The sequence below is a fragment of the Vipera berus genome (genome assembly GCF_964194415.1).
Source record: "Vipera berus genome assembly, chromosome: 5".
In the NCBI taxonomy this organism is placed as follows: Eukaryota; Metazoa; Chordata; class Lepidosauria; order Squamata; family Viperidae; genus Vipera; species Vipera berus.
The window spans coordinates 53,155,529-53,178,295 of NC_138207.1; the positions used below are offsets into that span (position 1 = coordinate 53,155,529).

Sequence of the window (22,767 nt, forward strand, 5' to 3'; positions counted from 1 at the left end):
AATTTAGGATCTCATAGCTTCCAAGGGCTTTTCTTGGACTATTTTGGAACCCACCCATGAGGCACGTCATAATCTTGAACTGATTTCTTTCCTATTATGTATAGGGACCCCACAGGATTGACCACTATCTCTTTAGTTCTGGAATGTGCTATAGGGTGAGGGCCAAATAAGGAAATTGGTAGTTTCTGTTGAATTGTAGGCTGTGGGGAATATTTTCTTCAAACTGGCTGACCACCTGGGTCTTGATAAGAAATTATAAAATCTTCCAGGTGGTTTTTACTATGCTGCCCAGTGTCCCTAGTTCATGTTAGAACATGTAGCATTTAAAGTTACTCATAGCAGTTGCAGACACTGAAATATGGCAAGCAACTTGAGTGAATGTAGAGCAAGTCTAGAGAAAATTCCTCGCAGAATAATTGAGACATTATCATCAGGCCTTTACTCTTGCAATCAGGAGAAAAAGCAATATATTTCTTCCCTGTCATCCAGGAAATTTAGGAAAGTGGCCCAACATCTAATAGTTTTTAGGACAATGATCTGAATTCAATTGAGTTCCACTGAGAGCAGTTTATGTGTTTCTTTGCAGATGAAGCACTCAAATTTGCACAAAGTTTGATGTTGCTTTCAACAAAACAGTTTCCTACTATTTGTCTCAATCAGTGTCGTTATTTACCCTATGAGAAAGTGGAAAATGTTCTTTGTGCTGTTACTTAGACCCACTTTAAAGGAAGCTGTTTGAGAATCTAAGTTTATTGGACTTGGCCAATTTATAAAGCAAATGGGCATTAAATCAGTATTCTGTGTCTGTGTTAATGGATTAAACAGTGACCATGCAACTTGATGGAGTGCTTTGGCTTGACACTTTCTAGGCAAGTTAGATCTGGATTTGACATCTTTGGTCATAATCTGGATTGGAAAGAAATAGAATGTGGTTATTTCTGGCTGTTTTGAGACTTTTGATACCATTGATCACAGTACTTGATCAGTGGGAATTCTTTCTTTCTGGGCACATCCACAAAGTGATGTCAGGTTCTGCTATTTTGGAGAAGAAATCCCTTTTTTTAAGAGTATAATTTTATTAAGAATTTTAATTGCAGTAGTAAAAACTAGTACAAACTAAAAATTCAGAAAGGAAGGAAAGAAGAGAAAATGCAGAAGAAAAAAGAAAAGATTAGAAATAATCTAATAAAGAAAATATATAAAGATGTGACTTCCAAGTTTCATTACAAGTATAAATAAATTTAATATTTCTTCACCCCTATACAATTAAACAGATATCTCTTCCTCCCATTTCTCATTCCTTATCTATAAGCAAATCTATAAAATATTTGTTTCACATAAATCAGTCTTACATTCCTTCCTTTATATTTCACTCTTGGTTTACAATTCAATAAAATGTTGCAGGATTTTATGTCTTTTTAGTTCTTTATCCCATCACACAGATGTCTTGAAGGCTTTAATAAGACTCTCTTGTAAATCCAGTAAGAAAACATTTTCCGGATCATTTGTTTATCAAATACAAATGGTTTGTCATTTGTATTTCCCTTTTTAATTTTTAAAACCTTGCCAGTTTTGGATAAGGATAATAGTAAGTTATCCTTTTCGAAATCATTTCTTAGCTTGTCATTTGTAGTTCCACATTCTTGTCAGATAAAATTTGTTTGCATCTTATCATTCCTTTATTAAAATCTTTTTAACAATCTAGCCATAGTAGCAGACATTATTACTGACAGTGTTGATATTGTAGTTATGAACTTGTGGCTTAATTCCATATGGTTGATGTACTAGAAGTTATTGGAAAACCATCAAGGAGAATTCAAGATTAAATCAAAAGAACAACTAATAGCAGAAGGATATACGGTAATTGCCAATGATTTTCCCATTTATGGTTATCAGAAAGATTCAAAGAGGACAAAAAAGATATAGGGAGCAAAATAAGATAGAATTTGAACCAAAATTGTGCACCAATGATAAATATGGAATTGCTAAAATATATAAATTGTTCTCCAAATTTAAAACAGGAGGAACAGGTAAATTGTTTGATAAAGTGGACTAAGAATTTTGGTTATAATATGCAGATGGATCAATGAAAAAATATGTAGTTAAAAGGGTGAAATTTACATTGTTATGATCTTATAGAGAATTTTTTTAAAAAAGATGTATGGTTAATACATGATACCAGAAATTGTCTAAAACATATAAATTTCTTTAAAGACTTCATTGTTATAGACCAGACATGTCAAACTCACAACGTCACATGACATCGCACAACTTATCGGGACGGTTTTGCCATTGCCGGCAATGGGGTGGGTGTGGCTTCTGGATGATGTGTCCGGCCCGTGGGCCGGCAGTTTGACATCCCTGTTATTGCCAGGTCCTATGCAGAATATTCCCAGATAACAAATAGGATTCTTTTCTGTCAAATGGCATATATTTGTGTTAAAATAGTGTTTGTTGTCAGGCTTTCTGGAAATTTTGATAAATCAGAACTATATAACATTTATACATTTTTTCAGCTTATACTGGTAGGGGAAGTATGCAAAGTCAGTAATACTCTGAGCTGCTCAAATGCCTCCTGTATGCTTGCATTTGAACAATTAGTAGTTATTTTCTGTATAGGGTTTATTTACCGTATATACTTGAGTATAAGCCGAATTTTTCAGCCCACTTTTTGGGCTGAAAAATTCCACTTCGGCTTATACTCCAGTCAACAAAAAAACTTACCGAGGACTTGTGCGCGGCCGAGGCTTTGGTGCTTCCGGGATCGCGCGCACCTCTCCCAAGCCACCGCCGTCCGGAGACCTGCCGAAGTTTGGGGAGGTTTGGGGAGGTGCGCGCGGAAAGAAGCAGGCAGGCAGGGCGCGGAGGAACGGAGACCCGGCGACGTTTGGGGAGGCGCCCAAACCTCCCCAAACGTCGGCAGGTCTCCGTTCCTCCGCGCCCTGCCTGCCTGCTTCTTTCCGCTGTGGAAAGAAGCAGGCAGGCAGGGCGCAGAGGAACGGAGACCCGGCGACGTTTGGGGAGGTTTGGGGAGGCGCCCAAACCTCCCCAAACGTCGGCAGGTCTCCGTTCCTCCGCGCCCTGCCTGCCTGCTTCTTTCCGCTGTGGAAAGAAGCAGGCAGGCAGGGCGCAGAGGAACGGAGACCCGGCGACGTTTGGGGAGGTTTGGGGAGGCGCCCAAACCTCCCCAAACGTCGGCAGGTCTCCGTTCCTCCGCGCCCTGCCTGCCTGCTTCTTTCCGCTGTGGAAAGAAGCAGGCAGGCAGGGCGCAGAGGAACGGAGACCCGGCGACGTTTGGGGAGGTTTGGGGAGGCGCCCAAACCTCCCCAAACGTCGGCAGGTCTCCGTTCCTCCGCGCCCTGCCTGCCTGCTTCTTTCCGCAGCGGAAAGAAGCAGGCAGGCAGGGCGCGGAGGAACGGAGACCCGGCGACGTTTGGGGAGGCGCCCAAACCTCCCCAAACGTCGGCAGGTCTCCGTTCCTCCGCGCCCTGCCTGCCTGCTTCTTTCCGCAGCGGAAAGAAGCAGGCAGGCAGGGCGCGGAGGAACGGAGACCCGGCGACGTTTGGGGAGGTTTGGGGAGGCGCCCAAACCTCCCCAAACGTCGCCGGGTCTCCGTTCCTCTGCGCCCTGCCTCCCTGCTTCTTTCCGCTGCGGAAAGAAGCAGGCAGGCAGGGCGCAGAGGTCCGGAGACCTGCCGACGTTTGGGGAGGTGCGCGCGCACCTCCCCAAACCTCCCCAAACTTCGGCAGGTCTCCGGACGGCGGCGGCTTGGGAGAGGTGCGCGCGATCCTGGAAGCACCGAAGCAAGTCCTCGGTAAGCTCCGGGCGGTCACTTGCTTCGCGTCTCCTGAGGGAAGGGGGGGCGACTGGAGCGGGCGTGTTTCCTCGTCTGCTGGGCGCCGCGATTTGCCCGGGGAACGCGCGGGCCCCGAATGGCAGCGTGGAGCGAGGAAGCGGACAGCCAGGGCTTCCCCGAGAGCCGCGGCCACACAGGGTATTCCTGTGTATTCAGGCTTGCAAAATGGCGGATCGAGCCTCTGCTGGCGGCAGAGGCTTGCAGAACGGCGGATCGGCTTATACTCGAGTCAACAGCTTTTTCCAGTTTTTGGGGGTGAAATTGGGGGTCTCGGCTTATACTCGAGTCGGCTTATACTCAAGTATATACGGTATTTATAAGTAACATTTATAGGCTAACATTCAAAGGACTTTGAGCAGTGAACAGTTTAAAAATATTGAATTGATTATAAAAACAAAGGTGATAACGGAATCTGGTCCATTTTTGAATGTGATTTTTCTTCTAGTGGCTGCCCCCCACCCCAAAGTGGTCCCATTCTGTTCAAATTTCAAAGAGCGATAATGATAAGAGAAAGTTTGTGAGCCCTTTGTAGTTCTCTCATTAGTATATCTTCGACAGATGGATGACAGAATTCTGACCCCTTTACATAATTAATTTCCAACATGCTGTTGACTTGTAGAGAATAAAAATAGGGAGAACTTATCGTGATTGAAGAAAACGGATTCTGTGCCATTGAGCAGCTGTTTTCACTGAGTGCTCATTAATGGACCAAGTGCTGTACTATATTCTGTCTTAAGCCTCTACTGTTAGACATTGTTATAAATGCTTTTGATTCCATTTAAAAAAAAAATCAGACGACCCAAAGCTGGATGGAATCAACACTTATGCATTTGTGCAAAGAAATACATATGAGAAATATGCAGATATGCATAATAAAGGATGAAGGAGTGTGGCTTGGTGACAGTAAATAAGGAAAAGATCTAAGAATCTTAAAAGAAATTGCAGGGAATTTAATTTTCAACTAAACTCTGGGAGAGATATCCTTAGGATAAGAGTTGTTTGAACAAGTGAAAGGACAGCAGCATGCAATCAAGACCGGGATGGACACCTGTATATTCCAGTCTTATTTTAAAAAAAATGAAATTTATATTCTAGATGGCAGTAATTGGCAGTGTGCATGTCTTGTTTATAGCTAACGTTATGTACCTTTTCAATGTTGTCACTAATTGAATATATTTTTATTTTAAGTTTTACCTGTGTTTGTTACTTTATATAATAGTTTTAGATCAGCATCATTTCAGAGCACTTTATATATTGTTCTGTATTTTTAACACATTTCTCAATTTGATAATAGTACCAGAAATTATTTGAACACTTATACATTAATATTCTCTCTATAACAATAATGGAAAAATACTTGTGACTTTATGTGACAATGATAAGTTTTCCAAGCCTGTTCTATGATTTGGCCAAGCACTCAACCAGTGATCTGTTCTGTTGTTTTTAAACTTAATGTTCCTTACATGTTTTTTTTTTAATTCTGCACAGTGTTTAATATAACTGTCTAATATAACAATGTGTATGTGTCATACATGGAGCAATACTAGCAGGCAGAACGCAGGCTGGATGGCTGTGTTGTAAAGATACACATTTTCAAGTAATGCTTAATGATTGATATAGGCTCTTTTTTCCCTTCACATCTGTCTACTCCTTGTTGCTGATGTACCGTATGTAAACATTTTAACACTTCTGTTTATTCACAATAATTAGTTGCTAGACATTTAGAAAGAATACAGATTTTATAATGTGTGATTTTGTTTTGCTGTTATTCCTTTGATTTTTATAAACAATATTAGTCCTGTAATTTAGTTAACAATTTTATTCCCCCCCAAATAATAAGTTATGTTGGTTAATTATAGCAAAAATTGAATAGTGTGCGTAAAAATGAACCCTTTATTACAGATTATGAGCCAAAAATATCCTAGTAATTTATTTTTCTATATGACTTTTTCCTTTTTTAAAGAGTATTCTTTGCATAGACATGTGCAGGCACAACTGTTAATGATGTATCAGTTTAGGTACCATGCTGTATGTATGCTAATAGAAGGATACTACTGACTTTCTTTTTTTCAGGTTTGAATTGAAAGGTATTCATTGTTTCTTGAAATAAAAATCAATCTGTTTTCAGATTCTTTAGCAGTTATGGATGGAATTTGTGGAGTGGTGAAAGTTATGAAATTTTACATTGCTGAGGGGGCAGATCTGACATGCTGTTAAAAGCATTTTTTCACGGAAGCAGACAAATGGTAGCCAGTCAGCTAGAAAGGCATTAATGTGATTGATTATAGCACACAGTACTATGGATGTGCATGCATCTAAGATATAAATCTGAATTTGCTGAGCTTCACAGTAGGGTGCTGACTTATGTGATTTTTGTGGAAGTCTGAAGACAGAAACATTCCATTTCACTTTTGGCATCCATGATAATGGATTACTATTGGTTTGTTGCACTACACTAGCTACTGCTCAAGAAATGGTATTTCACCAACTTTCTTCTAATGAGTCATGACTTACTGAAACATGCTTCATGGTGTTTTATCAACTTGTAAAACATCTCATAGTAACTTTATACAACTACCATCAGTCTTCAACCTTCCATTTCTAGGAAGGGTTTGGAAAGCGGTGAGATGCCAATCATAGAATATCCACAAAGAAGTGGAATATTTGGATCTTTTATCAGAGTTCAGGCATGGGATAGAAAGAGCTTTGGTTGCACAGTGGATAACCTATGTAGACTTGGATGGGAGAAGTGCACCTGTCCTGTTTCTTTTAGATACTAAAAGATACTAAAATGTGATCTTTAGAAGCATTGATCATGGTAACCTTTTAGACCAGGGGTGTCAAACTCAATTTCATTGAGGGCCGCATCAGCATTGCGGTTGCTCTCAGGGGGCCGGGTGGGTATGGCCTGGGTGGGCGTGGCCTACTGGGTGGGCATGGCTAGAGTGTGTATGGCCTACTGGGTGGGCATGGCCAGCTCTACATCGTTGGCATCAAGGGTGCCTATGGGGGCCTGGGCAGGAGTGGGACAGATCTGAGGATCTCTGGCAGGAGGAGGGTCTCTGGGCCAGGGCCAAGGCAGTGAGGGCCGTTCCCTCACTGTTTCCAGTATGGCTTTGCGGGCCGCATGAAACCACTTCGTGGGCCGGATCCGGCCCCCAGGCCTTGTGTTTGACATGTCTGTTTTAGACCAACTTGTTGGGGAGTTGGAGATTGAAGGCACTTTCTGCAGGGATTCTACTCCTTCCTCAATAGAAAGTTCCCATCAGTGGGAGTAGGAGAGGAGAGGTTGGCTTTGAAGGCTGCTTCTTTGTTGGATGCAAGAGGAGGCAGTCCTCATTTCCTCCTATTTAATATATACATGAAGCCATTGGAATGGTTACCTGGCAGTTCAGGGTATGGTTCGATCACTTTGCTACTTGATAAATTATTAATCTGGGCCAAAGTGGTGGTGGTGTTGGCCTTGCTTTCGTATCTGGATGCTGAGGTTGTGGATTGGAGAGAACAGGCTAACATTCAATCCTAGCAAGAAAGATTTACTGTTCGTCCATTTTAAGGTTTCTTGGTGGGTCCAATGGTATCTTTGTATAGATAAGCATTATCCCTGAAACAGAAAGTCCATGATTCCAGAGTCTTCTTGAAACAGTTGGCAGAAGTGTGGGCAGAGGGGCCTTTTTCTTTACCTCAACTAGCATGCCAATTGCAACTCCACCTGGGATGAGACAACTTTGCTACAATGACTCATGCCTTTATTATCAGCCACCTGGATTATTGCAACACAATCCACATGGAGATTCCTTTAAAGATCACTTGGAAGCCTGACTTGCAAGCGTTTCATGTAACATTTTGCAAACTATTGCTAGAAAAGAAAGCAAGAGTTCATTGTGCCATTCTTTTTTATTTTGTTGGTTTAATGTAGATATCTGGGTGATAATTAAGTAAAGAATATTGTGCTGGATAAGTCTTTGCTCTGATCTAGCTTGGCTTTTTATATATATATCTTTGGAATAAAGAGAAAAAATGAAATCAATTTTGCTGTATCCAGAAATCTAGAAATGCATGTTAAGGAAGAAGTCTCTTTGTATGAGTCAAGTTTTTCATTTTGCTAATCATATTCTTGAATGTGTGTCTGCTTTAAAAAACTCAAATTGGTGCAACTTGGCTTCCAGTCAACCTTTTCAAGTACTCCCTTCCATCAACAAATATGTCACTAGTGCTAGCATTTTTGTAATGTGGGTGTTATCAGATGGTAGATAAGACCATCACTCATAGCAATTTATGGCTTTCAAGATTTAACAGATTATGCAAAATTGTAATGCAGCACAGATTACCATGACAACTGTGATAAAAGAACTCAAAATGGTACGTGCTGACAAACCACATGGGATGGTGTACAAACTGTTTCCAATTGCTAGAAACGAAGTAATGCAGAATAAAAGGATTACACTCTGAATACTTCACAGATTACTTCCTAAGTCTAAAGTGGAAATAATTTTTTTAGGACCCAGACTAAATACCGTAGTTCTGTCTGGGACACATTCACTAAAACCCAGAAACCTAACTGCTTGTATTGAGCTTATGTTTGGAGTTGCAAATTCAAAAACAGAATTTGGACTGTAGTATCTTGTGTGGAATGAATTAATTTAGTGACCTGGCCAACTTATTGAAGATGAAAAATAACTTGTTATATTCTAAGAAAAAAGATACCAGGAAAAATCTTGCATTTTAGGTTAAAAACAGTGGATGTGCTATGGGTATGTTACATTATAATGCCTAAATATGTCTGTTAGTAATATGGTTTTTCTTCTAGAAATACTGGTTTGTATCTCTTTATTTGTGTCTTTATATTTTAAAAATAACTTCAAATCTTTCAAGTTGAATTACACTTCTGATGGGCGTTTCTCAGACTGTAGAAGGTTGATGTGCTTACAGTGGCATGTAAACCAACAAAGCATTGAGATGAATATAAGACTATGATAATCTGAAGCAATTCTATGGTAGCTTATAAAGGAACTTCTTTGAGAGACAGATGATCACATAGATAATCTGCTTTTCTATCTTCTGTTTTCCATTGCTTGGGTTTAGACCTTACTAAATATTATATCCAGTTCTATTTATCATATATATAAGAACCCATATCCTTACTTGTGATTTGAAATAATAGAAACAAATTGTTGTTCTCCTACCACGTTTCTTTCAGATACATTATTGGCTGAAATTGTATTTGAGTTAAAATATTTCCAACATGAAATGCTTTGCTGAACAGAGTACACTTTTAATTTTTGTGCAGTATCTAGATTTCATAAAAAACCATGAAAATTTATAGCCCAATAAAAATATATTTACAATACAATACGTGTATTGTAGTCTTCGTCTGACAGTAACTCATTCATTTGCGTTGGTTGATCCGTTTCTCACTTCACTTTCGTATTTATTAAAAGAGGCCTGAGTACGTGTATCTCAAGTACTTAGATTTCTTTAAAAATAATTTTGGACTGTATAGTTTTTGGAGAAGCTATCTTGCAAATAATTCATTTGTAATTCCATAATCTTTAAGAAAAGGCTAATAGAATATATTCTGTTCTTATCTTTCCGTTTTTTACTTCTGTATGCTATTCCCATTCCCATTTCTTTTCTTTCTTTTTTCTTCTTTAAAAGGGAAAGTATTATTTCTGATCTAATAACAGAATGATCATTATGCAATGGAAGACTCCGCATCCAGTTTCTGTTTGATTGATGATTATGTGCAATACAGATAGATTTTCTCCCATGATGATCTGTCCCTAACCTGGTCTTTCAGCTCTTTCAAGTGTGCACTCATTGCTAATAGAATGGATTGTAGCTGATCTCCTCTTTTTTGCTTTTGTTACATTTTTCTCAGCATTAGATCCTTTCCAGAGAGCTAGATCTTTGCATATGTGTCCTAATTAATTTGAACCTGGGTCTAGCAAATTAGATGATAATCTCAAATTCCATTTCATAGATACATTTCGTAGATACATTTCCAAAAGAAGTTGTTACTGAACAGGAAGGGAAAAAAAACTGCAGGATCAATTAAAAAATCTACTTCAGATTCTGTTTTCAGCAGTGTCTATCTGCATATTCTGAAAATAGCCTCACAAGGTTCATAGGGCCAGACTAGGCATATTTTATGGAATATTCTCCATCTGCAAGTGTGAAATGTCCACATTCTGCAGGCATTTTGAAAATTAGATGAATATAATTCCAGAAGGCATTCAGCAGCTAATTTCTGTTGTCTTTTATTAGTTATATATGATTTTTAGTACTTTGTTCTTTTAATTTATTGCAGATTGTCCAGGCTCTATCTGGCCTGCAGAAGAGAAATAAATAATGATAAATATATGTATTTCAATATCAGCATCTTTTTGAAAGAAGTGGCAAAATGTTTTTGCTAAGAGTTAACAATAAATTGATGGCATATAATCCAATTTTTAATGGTATTTATGATTCCTTTTAAGCTGAAATTCACAATAAAATTTTCTGTCTTGTAGTAAGTTTGAATACTAGAAGTTGTGAGTGAACATTATAAAATTATAAAATATCTCTGCTTGGTTTTGGAAGAGTCCTTCTGTTTCAATATATCTGGAAATGGACATAACTCATGCTATATGACTACAATTGAGCCCAAAATTTATGTTGCTAAGTGAGACATTCATTAAGTGAGTTTTGCCCCATTTTATGACTCTTCCTGCCACAGTTGTTAAGTGAATCAATGCAATTGTTAAGTTAGTAACCTGGTTGTTAAGTGAATCTGGCTTTCCATTGATTTTGCTTGTCAGAAGGTTGTAAAAGTTGATCACATGATGCTGGGACATTGCAACCATCATAATACATATGAACCAATTGCCAAGTGTCTGAATTTTGATCACATGACCATGGGGATGCTGCAGCAGTCGTACGTGTGAAAAACGGTCATAGGTTACTTTTTTCAGTGCTGTTGTAACTTTGAATGGTCACTAAATGTACTGTTGTAAGTCGAAGACTACCTGTACTCATGTAGGTGTTCCAGTCTTCTAGAGCAGAGTCTTTCAACCTTGGTACCTTTAAAATACATATTCCCCATTGCTTGCTGTGAAATTCTGGGGATTTAAGTCCTCAGATCTTAAAATTGCAAAGGTTGAGAAACACTACTCTAGAGTAGGGGTCCCCAACCACAGTCCATGACTAGTACCGGGCCCCAGCATGCCAGCAACTGGTCCACACAAATAGATAAAACCTAAGTGGGATTAGGGAATGCTAAATTGTCAAGAGCATATTTAAAATAACATCTTTTTTTTAGTTTTATACATTTTCCATGCTTTTTTTAATTGCAAGAGTTATTGTGTGGCCCCAAATCTGCATTACTCTTCCAGATTTTCAACTTTTGAAGTGACTGTTGTACAGCTGCATTCCAGAATATTAGAGCATTCTGTCAAGTAAGACCAGTTTAGAGCAAGGCAGGGGAGCGTCATTGAAATATCTTGTTAGCTGATACTTCGTGTTAAGCTCTTTTAGTTTTCAGGCAACTAAAATAGCAGTTCTAACTTATATTAATATAATTTTGGGAAATATAATGAATCTTTCATTCCTCATAAACAGTTAAAGAAAAAATTGTTATGAACTGTGATTTTATATCCTTTTTTTGCAGAGCTAATCTACGTGGTTTAGAGAGGCATCCATGCATTAATGTCTGCTTTTTTTCTCTTATTATATTACAGAACTTCTAATGAAGATTTTTTTTATTGTCTGAGCACCAGTAACCAAGTTTTCTGATATTGAAGCTGTCTGGATCCAACATGTAGCAGATAACTACTATGCCGCCATACTTCTAGACCACATTTTGTCTTTTAAACCTCCTTGTATATCAACAGTGAATGAATTATCTTTATTCCTCTTTTGGATTTTGTTAACTAAAATTCAAGTTGGATTTCAAGTGGTATTAATTAAACTGAGGAACAATGAGTAGTAGTCTTGGAAAAGAAAAAGATTGCAAAGAGAAGGATCCTAAAGTGTCTTCAGCAAAAGAAAGGGAGAAAGAGGCCAAGGCCTCTGGTGGATTTGGGAAAGAAAGTAAAGATAGAGAATCTAAGACCAAAGGGAAGGAAACCAAAGATGGGAAGAAGGACTCCAGTGGTGCACAGCCAGGCGTGGCTTTTTCAGTAGACAACACAATAAAACGGCCCAATCCAGCTCCAGGGGCCCGTAAAAAGTCCAGTAATGCTGAGGTGATCAAAGAGCTAAACAAATGCCGGGAAGAAAATTCAGTACGTTTGGACTTGGCTAAGAGGTCTATACATCTGCTCCCATCATCTATCAAAGAGTTAACCCAGTTGACAGAACTTTATTTATATGGAAATAAGTTACAGTCACTACCTGCTGAGGTAGGCTGTCTTGTGAATCTGGAAACTTTGGCCTTAAGTGAGAACTCACTCACCAGCCTTCCGGACTCTCTTGGTAACTTGAAACAGCTTCGCATGGTTGATCTACGGCATAACAAATTGAGAGAGATTCCTTCTGTGGTGTATAGGCTAACTTCCCTTACTACACTTTATCTGCGCTTTAATCGTATCACTTCAGTGGAAAAGGATATCAAGAACTTGTCCAATCTCACCATGCTAAGCATACGGGAAAACAAAATCAAACAACTGCCTGCAGAAATTGGTAAGAACTTCTTAAAATCCTGTATGAAATGCTTATTTCCATCTACATTGGTATTATCGTATGTCTGCTAATGATGAGCAAAACTTCTAACAATTAAAACATATTGATATTAATTAAGCCTTGGTGGCACAGTGGTTGAAATGCAGCATTGCAGGCTAACTCTGCCCACAGTCTGGAGTTCACCCTGATGGGGCTCGAGGTTGACTCAGCCTTCCATCCTTATGAGGTTGGTAAAACGAGGACCTAGATCGTTGGGGGCAATATGCTGACATTATAAACCTCTCAGAGAGTGCTGTAAACCACTGTGGAGTGGTATATAAGTCTAAATGCTATTGCTGTTAATACAGAAAAGTATTAAGGGGCTTAATATACTCAAAATTTCATTTATAATGAATGGTAATTTTTAACCACTGTCATGGATTTGTTTCACTTGAAATAATACATAAAAAGATATCTGACTCTAGGGGGCAGTGCTCATCTCTGTTTCTTGGCCAAGAGAGCCAGCCATTGTCCATAGACATTTCTGTGGTAATGTGGCCATCATGATTATACACTGATGTGCACAGAACGCTATTACCTTCCCACCAAAGTGGTACCTATTTATCTACTTGCTTTTACATGCTTTCGAACTGCTAGCTGAGCAGATGCTGGGGAATTAACAGGAACTCACCCTGTTGTACCTGTCAGCTGCCAGCTTTCCAGTTGACAAGCTCAGTGTCTTTAACCGCTGAGCCATTGTATCCCCCTATAATACATATTCGTTTTTTAAAATTTGATTTTGAAGCTGATGTTTACTTCAGAATTGAATGACATGAATTAAAACTCCGGGATACTCTTGGGATTTGTCTCATTGCCATCTATGAAGTTCCTTTTGAAAATAATTATTTCTTTAGCTCTGAAGTCAGCAGTGCTATGCTTATAAACATAAGTCTGTTCTTACACATATCTTTAGCCCTCAGGTGACCTATCTTGCCCTGTTTACAATTTTTAAAAAAATACTTGCAATGGATTTGTTTCAAAGAGCTACTATGATTTCTAGTCATGCCATCTTAACTTTGCACAATGTGTTTGGGCGTAGAGTGGAAATCGTGAAAGATTTAGAAGCACCAGGGGAAAAAAGTGTGCTGAGGCAGGGTACAGTTTGGGAAAAGACTGCAGTGTACTAAGAAAATCTTATCTAGGAAGGAGGAGAAGAGAAATATTTCATAGAGGTAGAATATTTGGCTGAGAATGAAAGAAACCATTCTTAGAAACTAACATATTCTTACTGTACGAGCCAACTGTATGTGAGATCAGTTACAAATCTTGAGATTTGTCATTTTGCTGCTGCCATCAGGAAAATAGATTTCATATTAGCTAGCTTACTGTACTTCTTAACATATTTGATAGCATAGAATAGATAGCATAATTTTCTCTTCTCTGTATAGTTTGGAGAATAGTTTAAAATGAACAATAGATTACAATAAAAATTGTAAAAATGGAGAAAAATTCCCTCATAAGATCTAATGTTTTCCATATCTGTGTATGAAATTTTCTGTTACATTGAAGCAGCAAAAATGAAGAGTGGGATAGAAAAATGATAAATGATAGTGAGTAGCAGACTAAGCATGAAAAAATAAAAAAAGAACTATAGGTGTATGTCTGACCAAATTCAAGGCTTTTTTTTTAAAGTTGAAATATTGCTTCAGGTTTAGTTTGGGTATTTTTTTATAAGGCAAAGGCAGACACCTTGTAATAAATTTTTGCTAGAAGCATTTTTTCTGCAATTGATTCTTTACTATAAAACTACATAGTTGTATTATTTAATATTATCCTGTATATGTCTAGATGTCCTCAAAGGATTCTGAACTTGCATAATTTCTCAGTTCAAAAGTTAAAGTTGTACAGCAAAACAATCTAATTTTATATGCCTAAATTGTTAATGCCAAGGGAAATTATGTTTCAGTTGGGACTCATGGGTTCCAATGATGTATGTGCTGCCTCCTGAACGCAGACACGACAGCATAGGAATAATGAAGTGTTACTGGGCTTGCTCTTTATTATCAGGAACAGCAAATTAATATGATAGCTGATACTTCATACATTTGAGGCAAAGAATACTAAGTTAAAAGCTTGGGGACTGTAAAAGTATTTCTGCTAGTCTCTAAGCCTAGTATGTAAAATGCAAAAATTGTTTCTGTTTTTTCCAGTCATTGTTGTGAAACTAATGCACTTGGCGTAATTCCTAATGGTTTTCTATCTACTTCAAGTTTCTGTTCACTTCTTTTGCTTCTTGAAAAGCCTTGTGAAACAGTCTTTATCTTCCCCGTATGATTTAGTGCAAGTTTTATCATGATATAAGGGACATTAAAGGTCAGTCTGCTTAAAAATAAAATAAAAATTAAGAAAAACAGACCAAGTTAACAGTCAAGCCAAGACTGTTGGCTATTTTGTATATTGTTTATGATGTTATGGGGTTTTATTGATACAGGGATAAATTTAATCTTTTTTAAACTTGGTTTTTAACTTTTGTATTTTTGGTTTTTAATTACCCTGTAAACCTCCCTGAGTCCTCCGGGAAAGGGCGGTATATAAATGTAATAAAATAAATAAAATAAAATAAATAAAATAAATGTTTTGAATTACAGAGGTACAGAGAAGAGCAACAAAGATGATTAGGGGGCTGGAGGCTAAAACATATAGGGAACGGTTGCTGGAATTGGGTATGTGTAGTTTAATGAAGAGAAGGGTGAGGGGTGATATGATAGCAGTGTTCCAATATCTCAGGGGCTACCACAAAGAAGAGGGAGTCAAGCTACTCTCCAAAGCACCTGAAAGCAGGACAAGAAGCAATGGATGGAAACTAGTCAAGGAAAGAAGCAACCTAGAACTAAGGAGAAACTTCCTGACAGTTAGAACAATTAACCAGTGGAACAACCTGCCTCCAGAGGTGGTGAATGCTCCAACACTGGAGGTTTTTAAGAAGAGACTGGACAGCCATTTGCCCGAAATGGTATAAGGTTTGCTGCCTGAGCAGGGGGTTGGACTAGATGACCTCCAAAGTCCCTTCCAACTTTATTATTATTATTATTATTATTATTATTATTATTATTATTATTATTATTATTATTATTATTATTATTATTATTATTATCCATCAAATAAATTGTTGCAAGAAGAAAATCTGTCTGAAAAGTGGATTTGTGAAGGGTGGATGTGAGAAAATGGGCACCACGAGAAAAGAAAAAGGAGAAAGTAAATTGAGGGAAAATAATAGTGACATGGAAGAGATTTCAGATTCCAGAGTTCACTTTCTATGATTTCAGCTTTCACTCAGCTTTGATTCATGGGTGGATCACTCATTAGACTTAGTGTTCACTTTGGAACAGATGGTGCATGATCTGAAAATGAGGAACCAGTATAATTAGTCCTTTGCCATAGGGGTCAAATTGCACATTATTTTCATTCCTGACTTGGCTTATCCTGGGCATCTGATGCATTCCAGCTTAATTGCTGAATTGTCCTGCTAGGTACAATTCTTACAGGTTTTCTGCAGAACAATTTTTTAAAAGGCTAAATTATCAGGTATTGGCAAGTGATTATTAATTTTCTTGTTTGATAGCTGACACCAGGCTTCCGTCTGTTTATTTTATTGATGCTCAGTATAGCTGAATATAAATTAGTCTGCATAATTTCTAATTATGTAATCTGCTTGGACTCTCTTGGTTGGATATCTTTTTAAGAATACTTTTTGGAACTATCTAAATTTTTCAAGTGTTCCTGCAGAAGAAAAGAATACTGGAATTGCTTCTTTTTCAAATACTATTGTCTTAGTTGTTTTTTTTAAATCCTAAATGATAAAAATTACATAATAAAATAAAATACAATATTAATACTTAACAATAAAATAAGGCAGTATCTATTGGTTTTGTTAGGCTGTTAATGTGAATTACTTTAATTTTTAAAATTATACATTGAAAAGTGGAATATAAGTTGCACAAATGACAGCATTTATCTAACCCAATATTCCCCTTTACCACAAATTATTTTATAGAAATGTTAATATTTTTGTTTACTGCTTCCTCATTATTACAAGAATTTGTGAAATTTATGGAGATGTATCTTGGAATTCCAAGACAAATACATCTCTTTTCCTACAAAATTTTTCTGTAGTAGAGTTTTAACACTCAGTTGAAGCATTTGGGTTCAAACAACAACATGTTGCATTGGATTTTTAAAAAGAAATTCTAGTAATTCCTAATTATTTTATTTAATTCTAATAAAAATGAGCAAGAAAAAATACAATGGAATGGGATGTAAAAAGAGAGTAATAACATTCAAGAACATTAAAAATTGGTATTACTTGATATGTGTCTTTATAGTGTTAGTATGTTCTTAATCTTTGCCATAATCTTTTGTAATCCATCAGATGACAATATTAAATGCTTATATTTATTTATTTAAATATTGGGGGAAAAACTTCCATCCTGTTTTATGATAAAATGTCAAATTATGTGACTTTGTTCATTGTCAGGTGAGTTGTGTAACCTCATAACGCTGGATGTAGCCCACAATCAGCTTGAACATCTTCCAAAAGAGATTGGCAATTGCATACAGATCACCAAACTTGATCTACAGCACAATGAACTTTTGGACCTTCCAGACACTATAGGTAAGTAAAAATTTGGTTCACTCATTTATTAGATTTATATTCTGCCTTTATTTTTACAACTGGAACCATACTTCTCCTTTTTTCTGTTTTCCCAACAACAACCCTATGAGTTGGATTAGGCTAAGAGAGTGACTGAAAGTCACACAGTGGATTTCCATGCCTTGAGAAAGACTAGAACTCACCGTTGCCTGGTTTCTAGACCAGAATATTAACTACACCAAACTGGCTCTTTTCTGGGTTTAAATTTTGTGTAAACAAACTAACAATTCATATATGCCTGTAATTATGTAAATGAGCAATTTTATTATAGGCGTCCTGTTGATCATTTTCAATAAGTTCATTTAAAATTTGATTCTACAATTCCTCATTGTAGACATGCAAGGGTTTGCATGGTAAGGTCTATTTAAAATATTGCAGTTTTCATATATGAAAAAAAAATGTAGGAAAAACTATAAATTATATTGTAAGACATAGTGATTGCAAAATAAGATTGGAAAGTACTCCCAACTTCAATTCCCAACTTATGGATTTTTTTCTGTACTTAAAATATTTTCATTTCATTTTCACATGAGGTGGGTGGGTTTTTTTTTTGTTTTGAAGAAATAACCATACCTACATTTATATAAAATTTTGCCAAATAGATTCATTTCTTTCCAATAGTGGAGAATGGAGAACTACATCTCAATATTTTCAAACCGGTGAATACAAAACTATACATTGTTGGCTGGCTGTAGATGTTTTTAGCAGCTATGTATAGTGAACTGTGATCTTGGAAGCCATGCAGGGTGAGCTTTAGTATTCAAAGAGTCCCCGTGAATTAGGGCTTTTGGCTGAAGTAGCACCTGGAAAAACCTTCCCAAAAGAGGTTGAAGGAAAAAACGTTGCCTTACATGTCAAGAAAATGTGTAGCTCAGTCATCAAGAGTTGAGCTTGATTCAAAATTATACTTACCTTGAATCTTTAAATAAAAAGAATGCACGACAAAGATCTCTATTTCAGAACAAATCCAGGCCAAATAGAAAAGATATATCTCTTAAACCACTGTGAGCAAAATCTTGCCTTGGCCTCATTGTTATTTTAGTACCGAGTCTCTTTCTGGATTACTAATGTTATCCTAAGTAGCCAAATATAATTTTTAATTTTGTATGAGCAATTCCTTGTCCTCAGAAGTAGCGTAGCTTGTTTGATATAACTATCCTGCCAACATCAGGATTTTCTGGTTTCTTTCCCCTCCCCATCAGAAATCCTAAAACAACACAGATGATAGGTCACAGGCATTTTCCCTTTAAATATACTTTGCCTGGGTATTCCTAGAGAATAACTACTAGATACTAATGGACACATCCCTCAGCCTGAGAGTGATGTGAAAAAAATATTTGCAGCAACATGCTGAGATTTAGAAACCAGTTGACAAAGATTTGCATTTCTTTTTCAGCAACAAACTTCTATAGTCATAGTAAGAATGCTTCAAGCTCTGATTCTCAAAGTATCCATAATATGACAAACAAGACCAGACTTGACAGATTGTTGCTGAGTCTCTAAAAGTCGAAGTAGCTGGTTTTTGTGTTTGAAATGCTATTTAATGTAAAGAATTGTTACAATTGCATATAAAGACAGATAAGCAACACGTATTGCTTTCTATATTTTAGGGAACAATAAGCCACTTTGCAGCTTTACTGAAATTATCACAGACAGTATGTAGTAAACATAAGGGATTGAGAAGCAAATAGCATGAAAAGTCATTTAAGCACTATCTCTTTTTTCAATGTAGAAAGGTTATTTTTTTGGTTAGAATTGCTAAATTCAGATATGACCGAAGTTAGGGTTTGGGTATATAAGTTAGGATGATATTACTCATTTTTTTAAAGTATTATCATTCTGGTGTTTTGTTTTGTTTTAGTTACTTACAGTTGCAAGAAAAAGTATGTGAACCCTTTGGGATTACGTGGAGTTTTGCATGAATTGGCCATAAAATGCGCTCTAAACGTCATGTAAGTCACAACAATAGAAAAACAGTCTGCTTAAAATACTACTACACAAACATTAGCTGTTGTCATGTTTTAATTGAACATAAGATGGAAACATTCACAGTGCAGGGTGGAAAAAGTATGTGAACCTTTGGACTTAATAACTGGTTGACCCTCCTTTGGCAGCAATAACCTCAACCAAACGTTTCCTGTAGTTGCAGATCAGACCTGCACAACGATCTGGAATAATTTTGGACCACTCCTCTGCACAAAACTGTTTCAGTGTAGCAATATTCTTGGGATGTCTGGTGTGAATCGCTCTCTTAAGGTCATGCCACAGCATTTCAATTGAGTTGAGGTCAGGACTCTGACTGGGCCACTCCAGAAGGCATATTCTGTTCTGTTGAAGCCATTGTTTTGTTGAATTACTTGTATGCTTTGGGTCATTGTCCTGTTGCATCACCCATCCTCTGCGGAGCTCCAGTTGGCGGACAGATGGTCGTACGTTTTCCTGCAAAATGTCCTGATAAACTCTGGAATTCATTTTCCCATCAATGACAACAATCCATCCAGGCCCTGAGGCAGCAAAGCAGCCCCAAACCATGATGCTCCCTCCGCCATGTTTTACAGTGGGGATGAGGTTTTGATGTTGGTGTACTGTGCCTTTTTTTCTCCACACATAGTGTTGTGTGTTTTTCCCAAACAACTCAATTTTGGTTTCATCTGTCCACAGTATATTTTGCCAGTAGTGCTGTGGAACATCCAGGTGCTCTTTTGCAAACTTCAAACGTGCTGCAATATTTTTTTTGGACAGCAATGGCTTCCTCCGTGGTGTCCTCCCATGTAGTCCATTCTTGTTTAATGTTTTCCTTATTGTAGATGTGTCAACAAAAATGTTAGCATGTGCCAGAGATTTCTGTAGGTCTTTAGCTGACACTCTAGGATTCTTCTTTACCTCATTAAGCATTATGCGCTGTGCTCTTGCAGTCATTTGTACAGGATGACCACGCCTAGGGATAGTAGCAACAGTGCTAAACTTTCTCCATTTGTAGACAGTCTGTCTTACCATGGACACATGAACATCAAGGCTTTTGGAGATACTTTTGTAACCCTTTCCAGCTTCATGCAAGTTAACAATTCTTGATCGTAGGTCTTCTGAGAGCTCTTTTCTGCGAGGCATGGTTCACATCAGACAGTGCTTCTTGAGACCAGTAAACCCAAAACAGGTGTGTGTTTTTAAAGGGCAGGACAGCTGTCAGCAACACATCCAATAACATCACACTGGTTGGAGTCAAGGTTGGCTCACTCCTGGCTCCAATTAGCTCTTGGAGAAGTCCTTAGGCTAGGGGTTCACATACTTTTTCCACCCTGCACTGTGAATGTTTCCATCTTATGTTCAATTAAAACATGACAACAGCTAATGTTTGTGTAGTATTATTTTAAGCAGACTGTGTTTTTCTATTGTTGTGACTTACATGACGTTTAGAGCGCATTTTATGGCCAATTCATGCAAAACTCCACGTAATCCCAAAGGGTTCACATACTTTTTCTTGCAACTGTAGCTGTTTTATACATTTATCATTCCCCCCTTTCGTTCCTAATAAGAATTTATTTCTGAATTTATAATAAATATATAGATCTGATATTCATACCCATGTATTAACAATTATGATAATAGTTAATAGCAGTTAGTATGGTAATAGGTAATGGTCAGAAAATTACTTGAATACTTTATGTAAATGATTTTGAAATTGTATGTTACTTGGCTTTTTAAAAATGTGTGTTTTCGTTGCATGTCTCTTTGTTTTTGAGTTAGAAACCTCTCCTTGGTGATGGCTTCTTTGCAATTATGTTACGACTTTAGTGAAAGAAAGATTAGTTTTCTTTATGAGCAGAAAAGCATATGCTTCCAGAAAAATGATGACTGTCCAACTCACTGTGCTTTTATTTATGTATTAAATTTTTAAAACAGCCTAAAAACTGATGCTCTCCGGTTGGTTTACAATAAAACACACTAAAAATGCAATCTGAATGAAATCATAAAAATAAAATCAAATAAAACACAAAAAACATAACTGAGAAGGTTCCTTGGACGTATCTCCTAAAGAATGGGTCTCACAGAATGACTGTCCATTGGTTCATTTTGAACAAGAATATTCTACATGGAGTAGATGATTTTGAAGATGCACAAGAATCAAGCCGCCTAATTGCTCTCATTTTTCACCATTTGTATATAACTTTCAAATGTATACTTCATTTCTCTTTCAAACATTTTTCTTCTCACATTCACACATTTCTCACAAATAGCAGTGACTACAAAAATCTGATCTGCATATCCTTTCCATAAAATAAGGCTTCAGTGAGTTTTCCAAATTGTTGCTTATTGTTAGCTCTCATAAGTTTTTAGTGAGAATTCTACCAAATATCTTCCTTAGCATACACAAGACTAATTTATCTGTAAGTTTTGCATTCTGTTATTATCTTTTCCTTTGTATAAGAGAACAGTAACTATATTCTTCCCATTCCGGGCATAGGAGAAGGCTTTACAATCACGTTAAAACAGGCATCACAACCACTATAATAAGCAAACCACATTCATATTTTAACATTTTGCCAGGTATCCTGACTAGAGCTGCAACTTTAGCATTTTTCAGGGTTTTAGCAGCATTTCTAACTTTCTTTTTGTAAATGACAGTAACTTTGATTTCATTTATTTTGATTCCATTCTGCAAATAATCCTTTTATACAAATCTCTACAATTCCAGCATTTCCTCATATCAGTATAACCCAGGGGTGTCAAGCTGCCGGTCCACGGGCCGGACACATCATCCGGAAGCTGTGCCCACCCCATTGCCGGCAATGGCGAAATCGTCCCGATTGCGCGACGTCACATGACGTCGCGAGTTTGACATGTCTGGTATAACCCCAAGTCATTCCATAATTTTTATTTGTAATTCCATTCAGTCTACTGGAGCCTTCTCATTTCGCTGTTTTCTTTCATTTCTGAAACTTTTAAAACTCCCATCAAACTTTCTCTCCATTGTTATGCCTTTTAAAATTGTTCCTTGCTCTTTGACTACATTCTTTGCACTTGTCTTTTTCTCTGTATACACAGCATAAAATAACTTTCATCATATTTTTCAACAGTTGTTTTCTTACATGGAATTATCTATTGCTGTGGCCATTCTTTTTCATTCTTCTTTCTCTGTCACTTTTCTTTGTCTGAATCTATCCTTCATTTAGAAATTAACATTACCCTTGTATTTCCTACTGAATTTTCTCAACAAGAGTGTGTTTATCAGTCCATAAGATCTGAAAAGATTATATCCTCCTTTTTCTTAAATTCTCAAGCTAAGACATAACTGCATTTCTTTTAACACAGTTTAATTCAGCCCATTCAATCATGCGTGCATGGATTCATTCATTTTACCATTTACTTTGCTTATGTTCCAAATAGGTTTTCCATGTATTTATGGCCCCATAATTATTGATCACTGTTGCCTTCATTGTTTGGTGAATTGAATCATTCAGAGTTAGAAAAATAAGAAGGAAAGTCTTCTCTATTGTTTTAATTTTTAATTTTAATTTACTACCCATGCTCTGTGCTGCATTCCCTGCTAGCAGAAAGGGTA

The 22,767-nt window shown here is 37.2% G+C and overlaps 1 protein-coding gene across 4 annotated transcripts in view; it reads left to right on the plus strand.

The window, feature by feature from the left end:
* The window catches only part of SHOC2 (SHOC2 leucine rich repeat scaffold protein), a 58,217-nt gene that overhangs the window by 24,003 nt on the left and 11,447 nt on the right, over positions 1-22,767 (plus strand). For all 4 annotated transcript variants that reach the window (XM_081329542.1, XM_081329543.1, XM_081329544.1 and 1 more), the window contains exons 2-3: positions 11,575-12,517; positions 17,031-17,168. In XM_081329542.1, coding sequence (XP_081185668.1) covers positions 11,815-12,517; positions 17,031-17,168 — 841 coding nt within the window. In that variant the 5' untranslated portion in view covers positions 11,575-11,814. The remainder of the gene's footprint in view (positions 1-11,574; positions 12,518-17,030; positions 17,169-22,767) is intronic.